Source organism: Hippichthys cyanospilos, chromosome 18, assembly GCF_059441005.1.
Source record: "Hippichthys cyanospilos isolate Australia breed blue-spotted pipefish chromosome 18, RoL_Hcya_1.0, whole genome shotgun sequence".
Lineage (NCBI taxonomy): Eukaryota > Metazoa > Chordata > Actinopteri > Syngnathiformes > Syngnathidae > Hippichthys > Hippichthys cyanospilos.
In genome coordinates this window covers 7,456,261-7,470,286 of record NC_142386.1, presented here as the reverse complement: position 1 = coordinate 7,470,286, position 14,026 = coordinate 7,456,261, and the positions used below count along the sequence as shown (strand labels likewise).

At 45.6% G+C, this 14,026-nt stretch overlaps 1 protein-coding gene across 1 annotated transcript; it reads right to left on the bottom strand.

Annotated features, from left to right (window-relative positions):
• Positions 1–230: 230 nt before the first annotated feature.
• On the bottom strand, positions 231–13,100 carry fgfr4 (fibroblast growth factor receptor 4). The gene is made up of 21 exons (XM_088440533.1): positions 12,520–13,100; positions 11,421–11,607; positions 9,118–9,305; positions 8,884–9,034; positions 8,758–8,808; positions 7,644–7,913; positions 7,436–7,525; positions 7,189–7,355; positions 6,970–7,093; positions 6,044–6,234; positions 5,832–5,970; positions 5,550–5,743; positions 5,334–5,479; positions 4,495–4,616; positions 4,281–4,391; positions 3,987–4,177; positions 2,718–2,840; positions 2,398–2,468; positions 2,189–2,326; positions 1,993–2,098; positions 231–835 (listed from the first exon to the last, which is right to left on the bottom strand). Exons 2-21 carry the CDS (start codon positions 11,509–11,511, stop codon positions 659–661), a joined length of 2,841 nt encoding a protein of 946 aa, XP_088296659.1. The 5' UTR covers positions 11,512–11,607; positions 12,520–13,100; the 3' UTR covers positions 231–658.
• Positions 13,101–14,026: the final 926 nt, after the last annotated feature.

The window sequence follows — 14,026 nt, the reverse complement described above, 5'->3', positions numbered from 1 at the left end:
TCATTTCCCAACAGCCAATAGGTTCAAATTACAATCAAAAGTCATAAAAATAAAGGATTAGTCGACAATCTGCAGCAAAGATGAATGTGAATTCTGCCGAATTCTGAGAAATAAGCCTGATTTTGTGAAAATGCATCTTGATATTTTTGGTTCAAACATTTAAGGCATCACTCCATTTTGTGTCATACAAAATAATTTATAAATGTTATTGTATTTGCATAACCACTTGATGATATATACATACAATATTTTATTATTCTAATATATTCACAGGAAATCAAAAATTCAGGCACTTTCCCCAACTTCCTTTTTCCGTTCAGCACTAGAGATCCTGAGATTTAAGACTTTTTCTTTTAAATAAGCAACACAAAAGTAAAATAATTTTATATAGAGAGATTCATAATTGCTTCTTTTTTTAACATAGCAAAATAAATCTATATTTTTTTTTCCTTGTTAAAAATAAAACGTCTTTAAAAATAATATTTGGGGAAGGGAGGCCAAGTGATGTTGGACCTCTCCTCTGGCTCCTTGCGGCTTGTCTTCAGGTTTGCGGCTTTTAGTTCTGCGCTTTACCAAAACGTCCCTGCTGTTGCTGTCCAAAGTACATCCGTCCTCAGTGCGCCATCAAAAAAAAAAAAAAAAAAACTCCAAATGGGCCTTATTGCAGCACCATCTTGGCGTCCCCGCAGGGGCGCGCGTCCTGGTAGCCCAGCAGGCACGGCTCGGTAGACAGCACATCATGCGTGAAAACCGAGTCGTTGTCGGACGAGCACGAGCTGGACGTGTCCTCGCACGACGGCGAGTACTGCTCGAAGGGTGTCGACAGGTCCAAGTACTGCGTGGAGACACAGATGACGCATGTTAATAAGACCACAACTGGAGAATGAGCCACTGAGAACAAGAGCGGTCTAACTCTATTTTTGTCATTTTTAAGTCAAGTACCGGAATTTAGAGTATTTTCTTAAGTGTTAGTACCGCTTGGGAAATATAAATTGGATAGTTTCCCGGCAGAATTTTGTGACTGGAAGTCTCTAGACCAGTTTCTGAGAGCATTTGTGATGCAGGGGACATCTGTAGTTCATCAAAAAATCAATAACATGTAATTGCGCTCCGCTTTGGACCCAAAACATTTTGTTTTGTTTTTTGGGGTTTTGCGCTGAATTTTACATCCTAGTGAAATAATTGAGGCCATCTGGCCTGCATGTGTGTTGCCAGGAGTGGGCAGATTTTGGGAGCTCAAGACTCACATTTGGTTGTGCAGCCTGACGAATGAGGCAAAGCTGGGGTTTGGAAAAAAGGCTTAATATTCGTATAAAATTTAAAACGGTTGATTTTATTAATGATATTTCTCCTAATGGAGACACCGCTCAATTTATTTCATTGGTAGAGCAAAAATGATAAAATATGAAGAGTTTTGTGCCCACCTCATTACTTCATTTGCCCAAACTAGTTTCATACCAGGGGTGTCCAAACTTTGTTCTCTGAAGGCCACTTACAGAAGAATAGAAACGCATATGGGCCATGTTGTTGTTTTTTAATCTTACTAATTAGTCTACATAATGTGGTTTAAAAAAAATGGTATGCCAAGGCTTTTGCTTAAAGATTTTCACTGTTACATGAAATAGCATTTGAAATAGCATTGCGGGCCAAGTAAACAAAAATCTAGTGTACACCGTGGGCTGCTAAAATGGTGGATGGTGGGCCACAAATGGCCCGCGAGCCATAGTTTGGACTTCGGTTTCAGAATATCTTAACCTAGCTAGTTTGCTTAGCCTGACAGGTTTATGATTAGCTTCGTTAGATTTGCTCATTTTTGCTGATGTGCTTTTTTGCTCGCCTTTGTTGTACAGTTATAAAATTTAGCATAGCTTGTGTTATGCTTAGGTTTGTCAGTTTAGCTACAAGCTAGCAGGCGGTGATATTATGTATGCTTCTGTCCGAGCAGGATGCATTTCCATTTTCGTAGTTCAGGCTAGCAAATGTTTCCCTTACCTCGTCTGAGATGGACAGTAGCACCTTGTCCAGCTCCTCCACCAGCTGTTTAAAGGTGGGTCTCTGTGTGGGAACTGCATGCCAGCACTCGCGCATCATCATGTAGCTTCATGGGACAAAGAAAATGAACAAAAACCACATTAGAAACTAAACAAGGTGAGACAACATCTTGCCAATGGCCACCTTCTCATCTTACAGTTCATGGGTGCAGTTAGAGGGCTTGTCCATGCGGTGTCCCTCCTTCAGCAGCTTAAAGAGCTCCTCGACAGGAATACCGGGATACGGCGAGCCCCCGAGGGTGAAAATTTCCCACATGAGGACGCCAAACGACCACCTGCCAAAAAGGTGAGCGGTGTTAAAGGAAATCCAAATCATTTGTGATGGCCGGTGGTATGTGGCGCTTACACGTCACTCTGGTGTGTGTAGACGCGGTCAAACAAGGCCTCGGGCGCCATCCACTTCACCGGCAGGCGTCCCTGCATTGGGTGAGTGGCGCGCAGACACAGATCAGAACTCCGCCCCCCGAGTAGGCGCGCCAGCACAGCTGCATGCATTTAAAACTGCAACGTTCATTGTCTGACTGTAAAAGACACCTCCCTGCCAAAGTCTGGCCAATCTCGCCACCTTTCTAATTACGTCCCATTAAGCCGCCTGCCAATCAACAGTTAAACATCTGACTGCTGTCTTGAAGTACGCAAGATGACCGAGGAGTCGTAGAAACTCACATTGGTGGTCTTCTTGTAGTAGTCGATCTGGTGGACGCCCCTGGCCAGGCCGAAGTCGGCGATTTTCATCACATTGTCCTCCGTCACCAGGACATTCCTGGCCGCCAGATCTCGGTGGATGCACTACGGAAACAAAAGCCGAGGGAGGGGAAAGGGACGGTTTAAGACCGTCCATTCAGCCTGTTCTGGTACATGTCAACATACGGACGGAATTTTACTCATTGTAAACATCTTTATATAGAAAAGCGTGAGTTGCGAAGGGGGGCGAAGTTCTGAAAGGCAGTGTTTATTCGACTTGAACGGGTGTCATTAAAGCTTATTTTGGTTTTCATTCGAAATAGATTCAGGCTTCTTGCGGGGACGGCCTTGGTTTGCGGGGCCTCCCCATAATGGAGGGTTACTTTAAGGCTCTGGCAGTGGCCTCACAGCCCAGAAACTTGATGCCTCCGCCCAGACAGTCTGTTTGCTAACAGATTTATGGCGGTGCTAAAAGGGACAAAAGCCTGAAGATGGCGGGGAAGGACAGATGGATGGAGGAGAGTAAACAGGACTGGAGTCTGAGTCGGCGGCTGGCAGACAAAGAAGCATGTTGATAAGTGAGAGGAGAGAGCATGCTAGGAAAATAACGAGATAAGAAAGATATTGAAGAAAAAGAAGCCCCATCTGGACTATTTATCTTAAAACAACCTGCTCATTAAACACCCCCGATTCAAGTACTTTGTAGATTTTGACCCTTTCGGGGCATCTCATTTTGAGCCTTCGTGTTCCAATGTTTGCGATTGTCCGGATTTCAAAATGCATTCTAGTGGTTGCATTAAGATCCAATACCGCAATGAGTGGCCCAAAGCCGCCGACCAGAAAACATCTGGCTTCTACGCTACACAAACAACAACTTTTAAATTCTCTATAAACAATGATCCAAATGAGATGCGGTGTTGCCGCACAATTTTATGGTCCATGGTTCCAGCAACCACTAAATCAGATTTTTATGCAATCCTTTTTGTATGGGTTTGTAAAATATATAAGATAGTCAGAATTTGGAATTCTGCCCATTCTGTGTAGTACCGCTACACAGATCTTTGTACCACCATTACAGTAAACATTTAACTGGGTGCGTTTTCATTAACCTAAGTGTGTTTTAATCTTTAAATTGTATAGGTAGGGTCATTTTTTTTCCATATGACAACAAACCATGGTCATTTGTACTCAAGACCTAAATTAAGTTTTGTATACAGTATCCTTGACAGGAAGAGCGACATCAACACATACCCGTTTAGAAGCGAGATACTCCATCCCTCGAGCCACCTGGTAGGCGCAGGAGAGCAAGTCCTTAAAGGTAAGCTGCTCCTCAGGCACCTTGGTGACGTCGAAAGTGTAGTCCATGCCCGGAGGTCGCCGCGCTCGCAGGTACTCACGTAGACTGCCTTTCGAGGCGTACTCAACGAGTACGTATAGCGGACCTGTTTTTGTGGGTAAGACCGCAAAGAGAAAGGTTACTTCTGTTCGGGATTGAATCTTCATCTTCTCAGGTCTGTTCGGTGTGTAATCGTAGATGTAACTCACCGTCTTGAGTGCAGACGCCAAGCAGGTTGATGATGTTCTTGTGTTTGTCCATCACTTTCATTAGTTCCATTTCGGAGATGAGGTCTGCGAGATCTTTGTCTGTGGCATCATCTATAACAGTAAAAAACAAGCCTTTTCAAAAAGGAAAAAAAAAGGAGGCAGAGGCATAAAATCCTCTCTTTTGAAGTTAAAAATTCAAGGGTATAATTTTGACCTTTTAGCATCTTAACCGCCACAGTGGTGGCTTGGTCCGGAGAGTCCTTGTTGATGCCGTACGCCTCAGCTCTAACCACTTGGCCAAAGCAGCCTTCCCCGAGAGGTTTCCCCAGTGTTAAGCTGGAGAAGAGGATGGGAGTTGGTTAAAAATAAGTGTGTCCAAATGAAAATTGTATACTGCCATAATTTGGGGCTCTGATTTCTTCATACGTAGGCTCATTTTTAGGTCCCCCACATGACCAGAGAGCTACAATGTAAAGTTTTGTATCCCGGGTCCTGGGAACTAAATCTGTGCTGCAGATAGGGGAATGATTTAGAGAGGGTGTGGCCTAATCTTTTTCCACCTGAGAACTGCTTTTCCAGAAGCCAACCTCCCGCAATCTAATAGCTCCTCTTTTGCAGCCATATCACCGTTTAGTAAAAATCATTCGAATGAAAATGCACATCTGAGTCCTGTCACTCCCATCTGTAGATTGACCAACTGCGTGTGAGACAGTCAGACTCACTCAAGTTTACTTGCAATCATCTACTAATTGATAATCTTTTTGCTCCTAGAGACTGAGCAGCTTCCTATGTAAACAACATGGTGTTGTTCTTAAATCCCGTTCAATTGTCAATTCAAGGCACTAGAAAAACAACAAAATCGAGAGATGACTAACGACCGCCGTTCTTGTTTTTTTTAATCGATGTTCTTTTCCTTTTGAGTTTTTTTTCCATGTAGCGCGATGTCACGCGCTCATGCAACAATAGCTCGTACTGCAGTCGAACAATGGAAGCTGTAATTTCAGTTATGTTACACATCTCTAAAGAAATCCCAATCGAGGTCGTATATCTTACTTGTCCCTGGAGAATTCCCAGTCGGGGTCGTGCGGTATTTCAAACTCCATCACTCCGGCCAGCATGGGAGAGCAGCTGGATGAAAGGCGAGCCACTCTCATTAAGGACGCACTCGACTTTCCTGACGAGTTTGAGTCCACAGAGTACTGAAACGAAGAGGCAACTTTTAATTCTCACGTTCGAATCATGAAGACAAAGCTTTGCTGTGATATGCACCTGTCTGCGCAGTGGGAACTTGGAAAGCTTTTGGACAGGGAGGGCATCATACGGTTCTCGTCTGGGGTGGACTTGCATCCGACACAAAATCACAATGACGATGGCCATGATCAAAGCCAGGAAGCCACAGGCGTAGATGATGATGTCTGTGTACTTGGTCTCGATGGTATCCGTGGAGTCTGCGGCTTCTTCCTCTGCAGGAATTTGCGAACAGTTTATAAATTATTCAAGCATGGCATTGAAAGGCTCTTAAATCTGCCAAGAATCATATTTTTGGTTTACCTGAAAGGACGGTGAGCCAGGCCGACTGGTGAGCAAAACCGATTGAATTTCCAGCCAGACAGGTGTACTCTCCTGCGTCCTCCATGGTGATTTTAGACAGGTAGAGCACCTCCACTTCTGACATGTTCAAACTCCCGGTCTGGATTAAACATCAAAGATAAACAAGGATTAATACCAGCAGCGTTGTGACAAAACAAGATCCAAGCACCCACCTTGAGAACCTGGACATACGGCGTCCCGTCAGGACCGTATCGACTTCCGTTCCGCTCAATGTGTTTGAGCCACTGGATGTGTGGCTGTGCGTCACTGTAGACTTTACACTGGAACTGCACGTCACTGCCCACTACTGCTGTGGTGTTGGCCGGTAGACCTGCCTGCAAGATGGGCCTATGGGGGGAACGCTCTGCATGGAAAACAGGACACCGAGAGATGAGAAACTTTCATGTTTTAGAAAATGATTCATACTTTATAAAAATCTTCTATAAATAATTTGTCAATGACACATTCAAGAAAGCAAGAAATGGCATTTTTAGATCGAATTTGGCTGCAGTGGCATCGCTATTTGTCAGCTGGCCACCGGGGTCTCTTTGATCAGCGGTTAGCCTCGCTCCCTGATCTCGTTAACTGTCTCGTTAGTCCTCTCCCCCGGTCGGCCGGAAAGGGGAAACTGACCTCGCTGTGGACAGACAGCCAACAAATGAACAAACAAGCCCGCCGCCCTCCTCAATCTCCAGTCACAGGTCAGGTAGAAAACTGCTTTGGACGCCTGACCGTCCACATCCTGCGCGCCACGGCTGACGCCGGCTGCCCCGTCACCTTGCTCTCAACCCCGATTATCCTCCCCCTCACACTGGAGGCTTTCATTTGGAGGCGTGATGCTTTTTCCACAAGGGCTAACTAATGACCACTGCTGGGGCTGCCGTGAATACAGTCAGTCAGATGGCATGGCTTAAAATTCAAACTTTTAAGATCTAATTCGTTTTATGGACTTGCTGTTTACAACCTCAGCCCGGGGAAACATGAATATTTAGTGTTCTGCATGCACAGGCCAGTTCTGAAGCTGTAAAAATGTTCTTCGAAACGCTCAGTCAGGAAAGGAAAATCCCCCCCGGACTGACACAGAGTTTCTGAATCTTACCCAGGACATCAAGGACATAGCTGTAGGAAATAGAGCCGTATTTATTTTCCACCATGCAGGTGTAATTTCCTCTGTCTGAAGGCACAACACTCTCCATCACCAGGCTCCAATGTTGATGCCTCAGCTTGACAAAAAACAAAGCAACAACCAAAAAACACCGGGCAATTAGTCTTACTGTACAGAGAAGTTTGATCTAGAGAAGAAAGAAAATTGTGTTACCTTGATACCGCCGATACGGTGCTCGCCTCTAAACTCCCTTCCATTTTTGAGCCAGCGAATAACGGGCATAGGGCTGCCCATGGCTGGGCAACGAAATTTCACAGTATTACCTGCCGGGACGGCATAGAGCTTCTTTTCCATACGTTGAGTGTGGGTCCAGTAAGGACCTGTGAAGACCAGACCACAAATAAGTTTGCAGCCTTCAGGTGAACTTGAAAGCGCTCCTTCAGAAGTTACACTATCATACCTCTAGAAAGGTAAACTTGGTCGTTTTCAAACTCAGATGATGAGTCATCCAAGCCATTGTCCTCATCATCATCACCTGAGCCCAGCGAATCTGCAACGTGAAGAGTGAACATTAACAATTGCAAAGGCGTGATTTAGTGACCTTCACTAGCTTGACAGATGTCTGGATTAACATGGGATGGATTGGTTATTTTCTTTGCATTTCTTACCAGTCACGGTGATGGTGAAGTTCCTCACGGCTCCTTTGGTTCCACGAAGAGCGCACATATAAACCCCTGAGTCTTTGTATGTGATGTCGGTGATCTGCATGGCAGTGCCACGAATCTGGATCCTGGGTGTGGGTACCAGCCGGGTTCCTTCTTTGTACCAGTTGACCGCCATGCCTGGCCGAACGGTCATGTCACAGCGCAATTTCAGGACATTGCCTGGCTCCAGGATGACATGTTCTGTGGTGTCCTCGCTCAGGTCCCCAACAACGTCTAGAATCAGCACAAAAAGGTTATAAGATCACTTCTGCCAAGGATAACATTGCTTGTTGAGAGCATTACTGGACAAAAACATATTGTGTGCGTTGCATTTTTAAATCTTCCAGATCAATCATTGGGTTACCTCTTCATCTAACATGTTAAAGGCAGTCGACAACAATGGCATTGCCATGGAGATGAGGACTGACCGGACCTGACCTCACCCCCTCCTCCTTTGTGTGGATCCTTGTGAAAAGCATGAAGCTCCCTCCTCTTTTGGTTTATTTTAAACAAATGTCAAAGGAGCGAGGGGGCGAGAATGAAGCTAATGAACATGTCACAGTGTAACAGCAGGCCGAACACAAGCCTAAGGGGGGGCGGTAAAGGTTCGCTGGAGATCTGTAGGTCTCACTTTCTTACATTCTTTTCGTGTTTCTAATGACAGCCTCCATTTACATTTTCATTATTATGTTTTTTTATCAATCCATCCATTCATTTTCTTAGCTGCTTATACTCACTAGGGTCACCGGCATGCTGGAGTCTATCTCAGATGTCTTTGGGGAGTAGGCAGGGTACTCAGTGAACTGGTTGCCAGTCAATCGCAGGGCACACATTGTGGGACAACCCTTCACTCTCCCAAACACATCCAAGGACAATTTGGATTGTCCAATAAACCTACCATGCATTTTTTGGGGAATGTGGAAGGGAACCGGTCTACCCGGAAGAAACCCACACAGGCACATGAAAAATGCAGTATACAAACTCCAGACAGGAAGGCCTGAGCCGGATTAAAATCCACGCCCTCTGATTATTCTTATTATTTTCAAGTTTGGCAAAAGCTTCTCATGCATGACGTTACCTTGTGGGGTCATTGGCTCCGTCATGCCCGCCATTTTGGAGATGATGGTACCTGCACAAGGGCGTTGTAATGTTACAAATGACTGCTGTTGATATGTGATTGTTGGATGGCAGGTTTTTGTTTTACCCGTCAGAACTTCCAGCCACGCAGACCGCATAGCTTGCACAGTTTTCCCTCTGTGTTTGCTTTCGGCCATGCAGATATATTCGCCTGCCGCCTCCAAGCTGATGTTGGAGAGATGTAACGTGTTCACCTTGGATGCATTACTCTGCAGGGGCTAGAAACAAAGGAGGTTTTAGCCAGGTGACTAAGAAGCTACCGAGGCTCTTTTCCAGGGTGTGACAGCTGATCTGCTCTCACCGTAAGGGGTCTGAGGCGTGGCGGTCCTCCCTGGCCCTTGCCTGCTCTCGCAGGCTCCGCCTTCAGCCACTGTACCTTGGTGAGCGCCGGCCGGTGGACTTTACACAGCAGCGTCACCTGACCATTCAATGTCGCTGTGATGTTTTCTGGGTAACCTGGAACAATCAGCGGCCTGGACAGCCGATGATCTGGAGGGGAAAACACATGCAAAATGTTATCGTTGTTGTTAAATTAGTCCAAAGGCTCGAAGGCGTGAAGAACAAAACATTTGTAGCGCATCCTGTTGGGCCCTCAAATATCCGGCAAGCCGACCGAGTCAGCTTAATGCCACCAGGAAGTGGTGATAGAGTGCCCAGATAACCTGGCTACTATCGTGTCACCATCAGCCACAGTGGCCTCCATTCATTGGGTCACTCGCTCCATTCATGTGCTTGCCCACTCGCTCTGTTCGCAGCATACATGCTTCCCGGCCGGGGACCTCCATTACCGCGCAGTCACTCAGAACGAGCAATTTTCCTGGGCAATTTTCTGTTTGATTGCTTCCTGCGAGCGCTTAGTGAAAAGGCAATCTGTTCCCTTGTCAGAGTGAAGTGCGGCTGTTTTTTTTTTTTTCTCACTAACTGCCCCAAAGTACACTCACTGCTAATGTACTCAGGGAACAAAACGCACAATTGCAACATTGAGCATAGAAGAAAAAAAAAAAAATCAGACTGCACGGAAACACAAATCAGTTTGTTCATAAAGTTCAAGAGACAGTTGGGTCGCGGCAGTCCGAGGACTCGTGCTAATGAACTTGCAGGGACAGGGACCCCCATGCCCTGCCGGTGAACTTGCGGCGGGGTGTGAATTGTCACCCGGAGGCGAGGGGGCAAACAAAACAAGGCACAAACACAAACAAACCGCGAGACGGACGGCGGGCTGGCAGCGCCATTCACTATCCATCCGACTCAATTGTGCATGAATTCAAACGCAAAGACTGCCGCGTGTCAAAACAATAATCGAGTCGGCATGGCCCGATCGGCTTTCAAGTCAAGCTGTCAGAGTAACGAGCCTTCTCAGGGGTCCCACTGAATAGCCTGACCAGCAGATGCACCCCCGGGGAAAAAAAAAAAGTAAACATGCCAGCCTAATGTTAAAGATTCTTTGGCACGGCCACTGCTCCTTGATGTTGCCCCCGTGTATAGGACCGATTTTGTTGCAAGAATGCCTCTCATCCGAGCATAGACCTTTGCCAAAGTAAAATCACGCCCATTTGGACCAGTTAGAGTTTGTTTCCTTTGGTTCGACAGTCGCAAAAAAACTGCTTGATGGTGGCAGTGACAACAAGATCGTCTGAAGAGAAGACTGCTCTTAAACATTCCCACGATGGACCAATCATGTTTGTTTTCCTAACTTTTCTGATTGTGAAAACTAAATGAAATTTTCTTAAGGTATTTTTGGGTATTTCCACTGCATTTGGATGCCTTCTTGTGGTCTCCACAGGATACATTCCTAGGGGAGGTTGGAATCTTAAAACTTTTCGTCCCGCTTTGATCCATCCTACCTGGTCTGTCTAGCAAATAAAGTCAGGAAGGTGTCTACGGAGCAAGCCCCAGCAAGCATCTACTTGTGAGAGAGAGGGAACCTCCATGCTTGACGCCCCCTAGCAAACATCAACACTGTCCCCTCAACACCAAAAAAAAAAACACATCCTTTCATTTATCCACAGTTGCCCGTCTTATTACTTTTGGCACTTGTTTGAAAGGCATCCGTGAAAAAGTGGTCGGAAGAACACCGCCCCAACCCTCCCACTACCGCCTTCTTTCTCCTCTTCTTGTTCTTCTTTAACTGTAGCTAACACGCGACCCACCAGATTTACACTTCCGAGCCTCGGGGCTTGCAGCAGATCAGGTAGCACTTTTCACGGCGGCCAAAACACACGCTGTCTCCTTTGTGTTCTCCATCTCACTGGAGGCGAAGGTACTTGAAATATATACATAATGGAATTCACTGGGAATTGGGACCAGGCCAGCGCACAGAGCAACAATCTTCATAGAAAGACACTAATTGTTTTTAAGTTTTATAACATGATTTTACACATCCAGTCCTCTTGAGAATAGGTTTTCCAAACCAAAATGTACCACCTCTCTTGCCCAAGATCAGGTGGGAAAGTCTCCAGTGCCCACCTGTGATCCAAACTACTGTTGTTGATCTTTACGGAATCAAAACGCTGCAGATATCGGACTCCAATCATGCCCCTCAAAGCCAAAGGGCACAACAACCACCTGAGCAACAAAATGAAGACGCATCCTCCTTTCTCTTACCTTTCATTCTTCCCGCACCGTCGTGGTATCTGGCTGAGAGTCTGTCCGAGCAGCAGAGAAGAAGCAGGCACAATGCGCAGATCCTCGCCATCCTGATCTTCTCCAGGCTCGTTGGAAGTCTGCGATGAGTTGGCTTCACACGCCGCTTCCTGGCATCTGCAAGACCGCCAGTCCTTGTATGTAGATCCTGGGAAGCGAAACAGAAATGTGGCTTGACTAGAGATCCCCTGCACAATAAAAACTGAAGAGTGACTGTGTTTGGACTTGGAGCAGCTGCATTCTTAAGCAGATGTCCTGCAAACTGCCCTGCTGGTCCATCCCGTCCTACATTGTCCAGGACTCATCCCCTGCATCATGAATAAGGAGCGGGGCTGTTACTGCCTGTTGTTTGTCAATGGATGGTGCTAAGGGCTGGCCTAGGATAATGGGCCCTGCCTGACTGGGGAAAAACACTTGAAACTTGCCAGGGAGACCCGCAGTATGAAGGTCAACACAGTCTCCTGCTTGGCCCCTTGCCAATTATTCCATCTGTCCATTTTCTTGTGGACATTTGGAGTCAAACTGATGTAGAAGACGCGAGTAGACCTTTTTGATATTTATCTTGTAGAATGTTTCTAATCTGGATCAAATTTATTCTGTATTGCGTGGATATGTGGGTTTTGTTTTTACTCTTGTGAAATGACCATTGAACATTTACAGTCGGTCTTTTATGACATGCACATGATGAAATTAGCGCTTAGTGTGCTATAAGCCTCTAAAATGGTCCAAAACTCCCCTAAAAATGTAAAATCTCACAAAATAAACATTTAGGGTTTCTGAAGGAATCCGAGTTGTGAGCATCCCTCTTTAATTCCACCTCAAATTGTGAGGCGTGCAAAAGTGCCAAAGGTCCAAACTCCACGTTTGCAGCCACAAGCACAGATAGGCGCTCTCCAAGCGGGTTCAATGTCTAAAGCATTCATTTGTTTGGTTCCGTCTCTCAAACAAGCAGACATTTCAACTGCAATGAACTTTAGTTTCATCCTAAATGATACTAGATGTGAAGAGTGCAACTGTTTCGTACAGAATGAATGAAAAAAATACATTGAAACTCGTGTACCTCTTGACTCTTTACAGAGTGTTTTTCTTTATTTGGGGAAGGGAATCACTCCTTATCCCACTTCTTCAAAATTGAAATCCTCATTTGGCTCACGTAGTCCACTTGTGTGGTTCCCCCCACCCCACCCCTAAAAATAAAAAATAAAGTTTCTAGCGTGGGCTCTTGTATCCGCCGGTTTATAAATCCATCAGAGCCAGCATCCAGCGTCAGCCCCCCCACCCCTCGAGTGGCGACAGCTGCCGGGCTCCTGGTGCGAGGAGCGGGGACAACCACTCAAAATACATCCATGGAGGGGCACGCAAAGAGAAAGAAGATGCTTCTCTCCCCGCTGACGACGCGGCGCCGATCTGCTTCAGGAGTTTAAGAGTTAGTCCCGACCTCGGTGCTTTTTCTTTCTTCTTCTTTTTTTTATTTTTATTTTTTTTTGCTGAGCCGGTGCGTCTTTTTATTTAGCCTCCTCGGTTCTCGCTTCTCGTCTTCCTCCAATTGCGAGTGGCTTCATCCGTGTGACCTCCGCCAAGGCTGGACTTCGTTATTTGAAGGCAGTGAGGACTTGAGCGTGCGTCCGCGCTGCAGCTCGGTTCCAACTGCACTGCCGCTGCAACAGCGCACACTCACAGCCACAACAACAATGGGGTGAGTGGCCGGGGGAGGGTGTGTGTGGGGGTGTGCGTGTGTGTGTGAGAGAGAGAGAGAGGTTGCACTTATGTTGCCCCCTTCCTCCCTCAATCAAGCCCCCGCATCTCTCCGACGTTGGCAAATCAAGCTATATAGTGCTTTATAGTCTACTTTGTACAGCTTGTTTTCGAAATTATTTTGACTCAGACGTGTGTGGTCGCGTGCCACACCCTCCATAAATCGTGTTATTGAAACGTTTATTTTTGACAAGTACCCATTTATGGTGCCTTAATTGCCCTTTATGCAAATATGGCATAAAAGGAGAGGGGACAAGGCGTTTGGGTCTTTGGAGAAGACGCGTTCAATTAAGTGGCTTTATTGAGAGAATAGTTTGTGAATTGCTGACATGTTTTAATTGCATCTGTAAACCAGGTAGGCGGACGGGGAGTGCTAGATTAGCCCCTCCGTTTTTTCTTGTTTTTAATCCGCAACAGATACTTTTTTAGTTTATTAAAACTTTTGGCTATAATGCCTAATGGACAGCATAACCACAATGATGGAAATATTATGAAATGGATATATCTGTAGCAAATGATCTCATAGGGGTTTGAATTATGAAAATGTATCTGCTTAATCTTGCAGGGTGTCAAACATACGGCCCGTGGGCCGGTTCTGGCCCGCAAATGGGTTTAATCCGACCCGTGAGATTATTTTGTAAAATATAAAAATGAGCTGGATTTTTTTTAATAATTGAAAAAAAGTAAACTGTTCTATGATTAATAGTAAGGTTCATATTTTATGATTAATACCGATATAGTTTCTTTGGACAGTATTAAAAAGAAAAATAAATGTGAAATTGTTGTTTTAAAGTTATATAAATATAAACCTT

Bases quoted from the DNA above. Each gene is read 5' to 3' on its own strand.
- fgfr4 (XM_088440533.1), bottom strand. From the start codon at position 11,511: ATGGCGAGGATCTGCGCATTGTGCCTGCTTCTTCTCTGCTGCTCGGAC. The intron at 4,392-4,494 runs GTCAAAATTATA...TTACTGTTATAG, and splicing joins GGCGGTTAAGATGCTAAAAG to ATGATGCCACAGACAAAGAT. The intron at 2,327-2,397 runs GTAAGCGCCACA...CCTTTTTGGCAG, and splicing joins TACACACACCAGAGTGACGT to GTGGTCGTTTGGCGTCCTCA.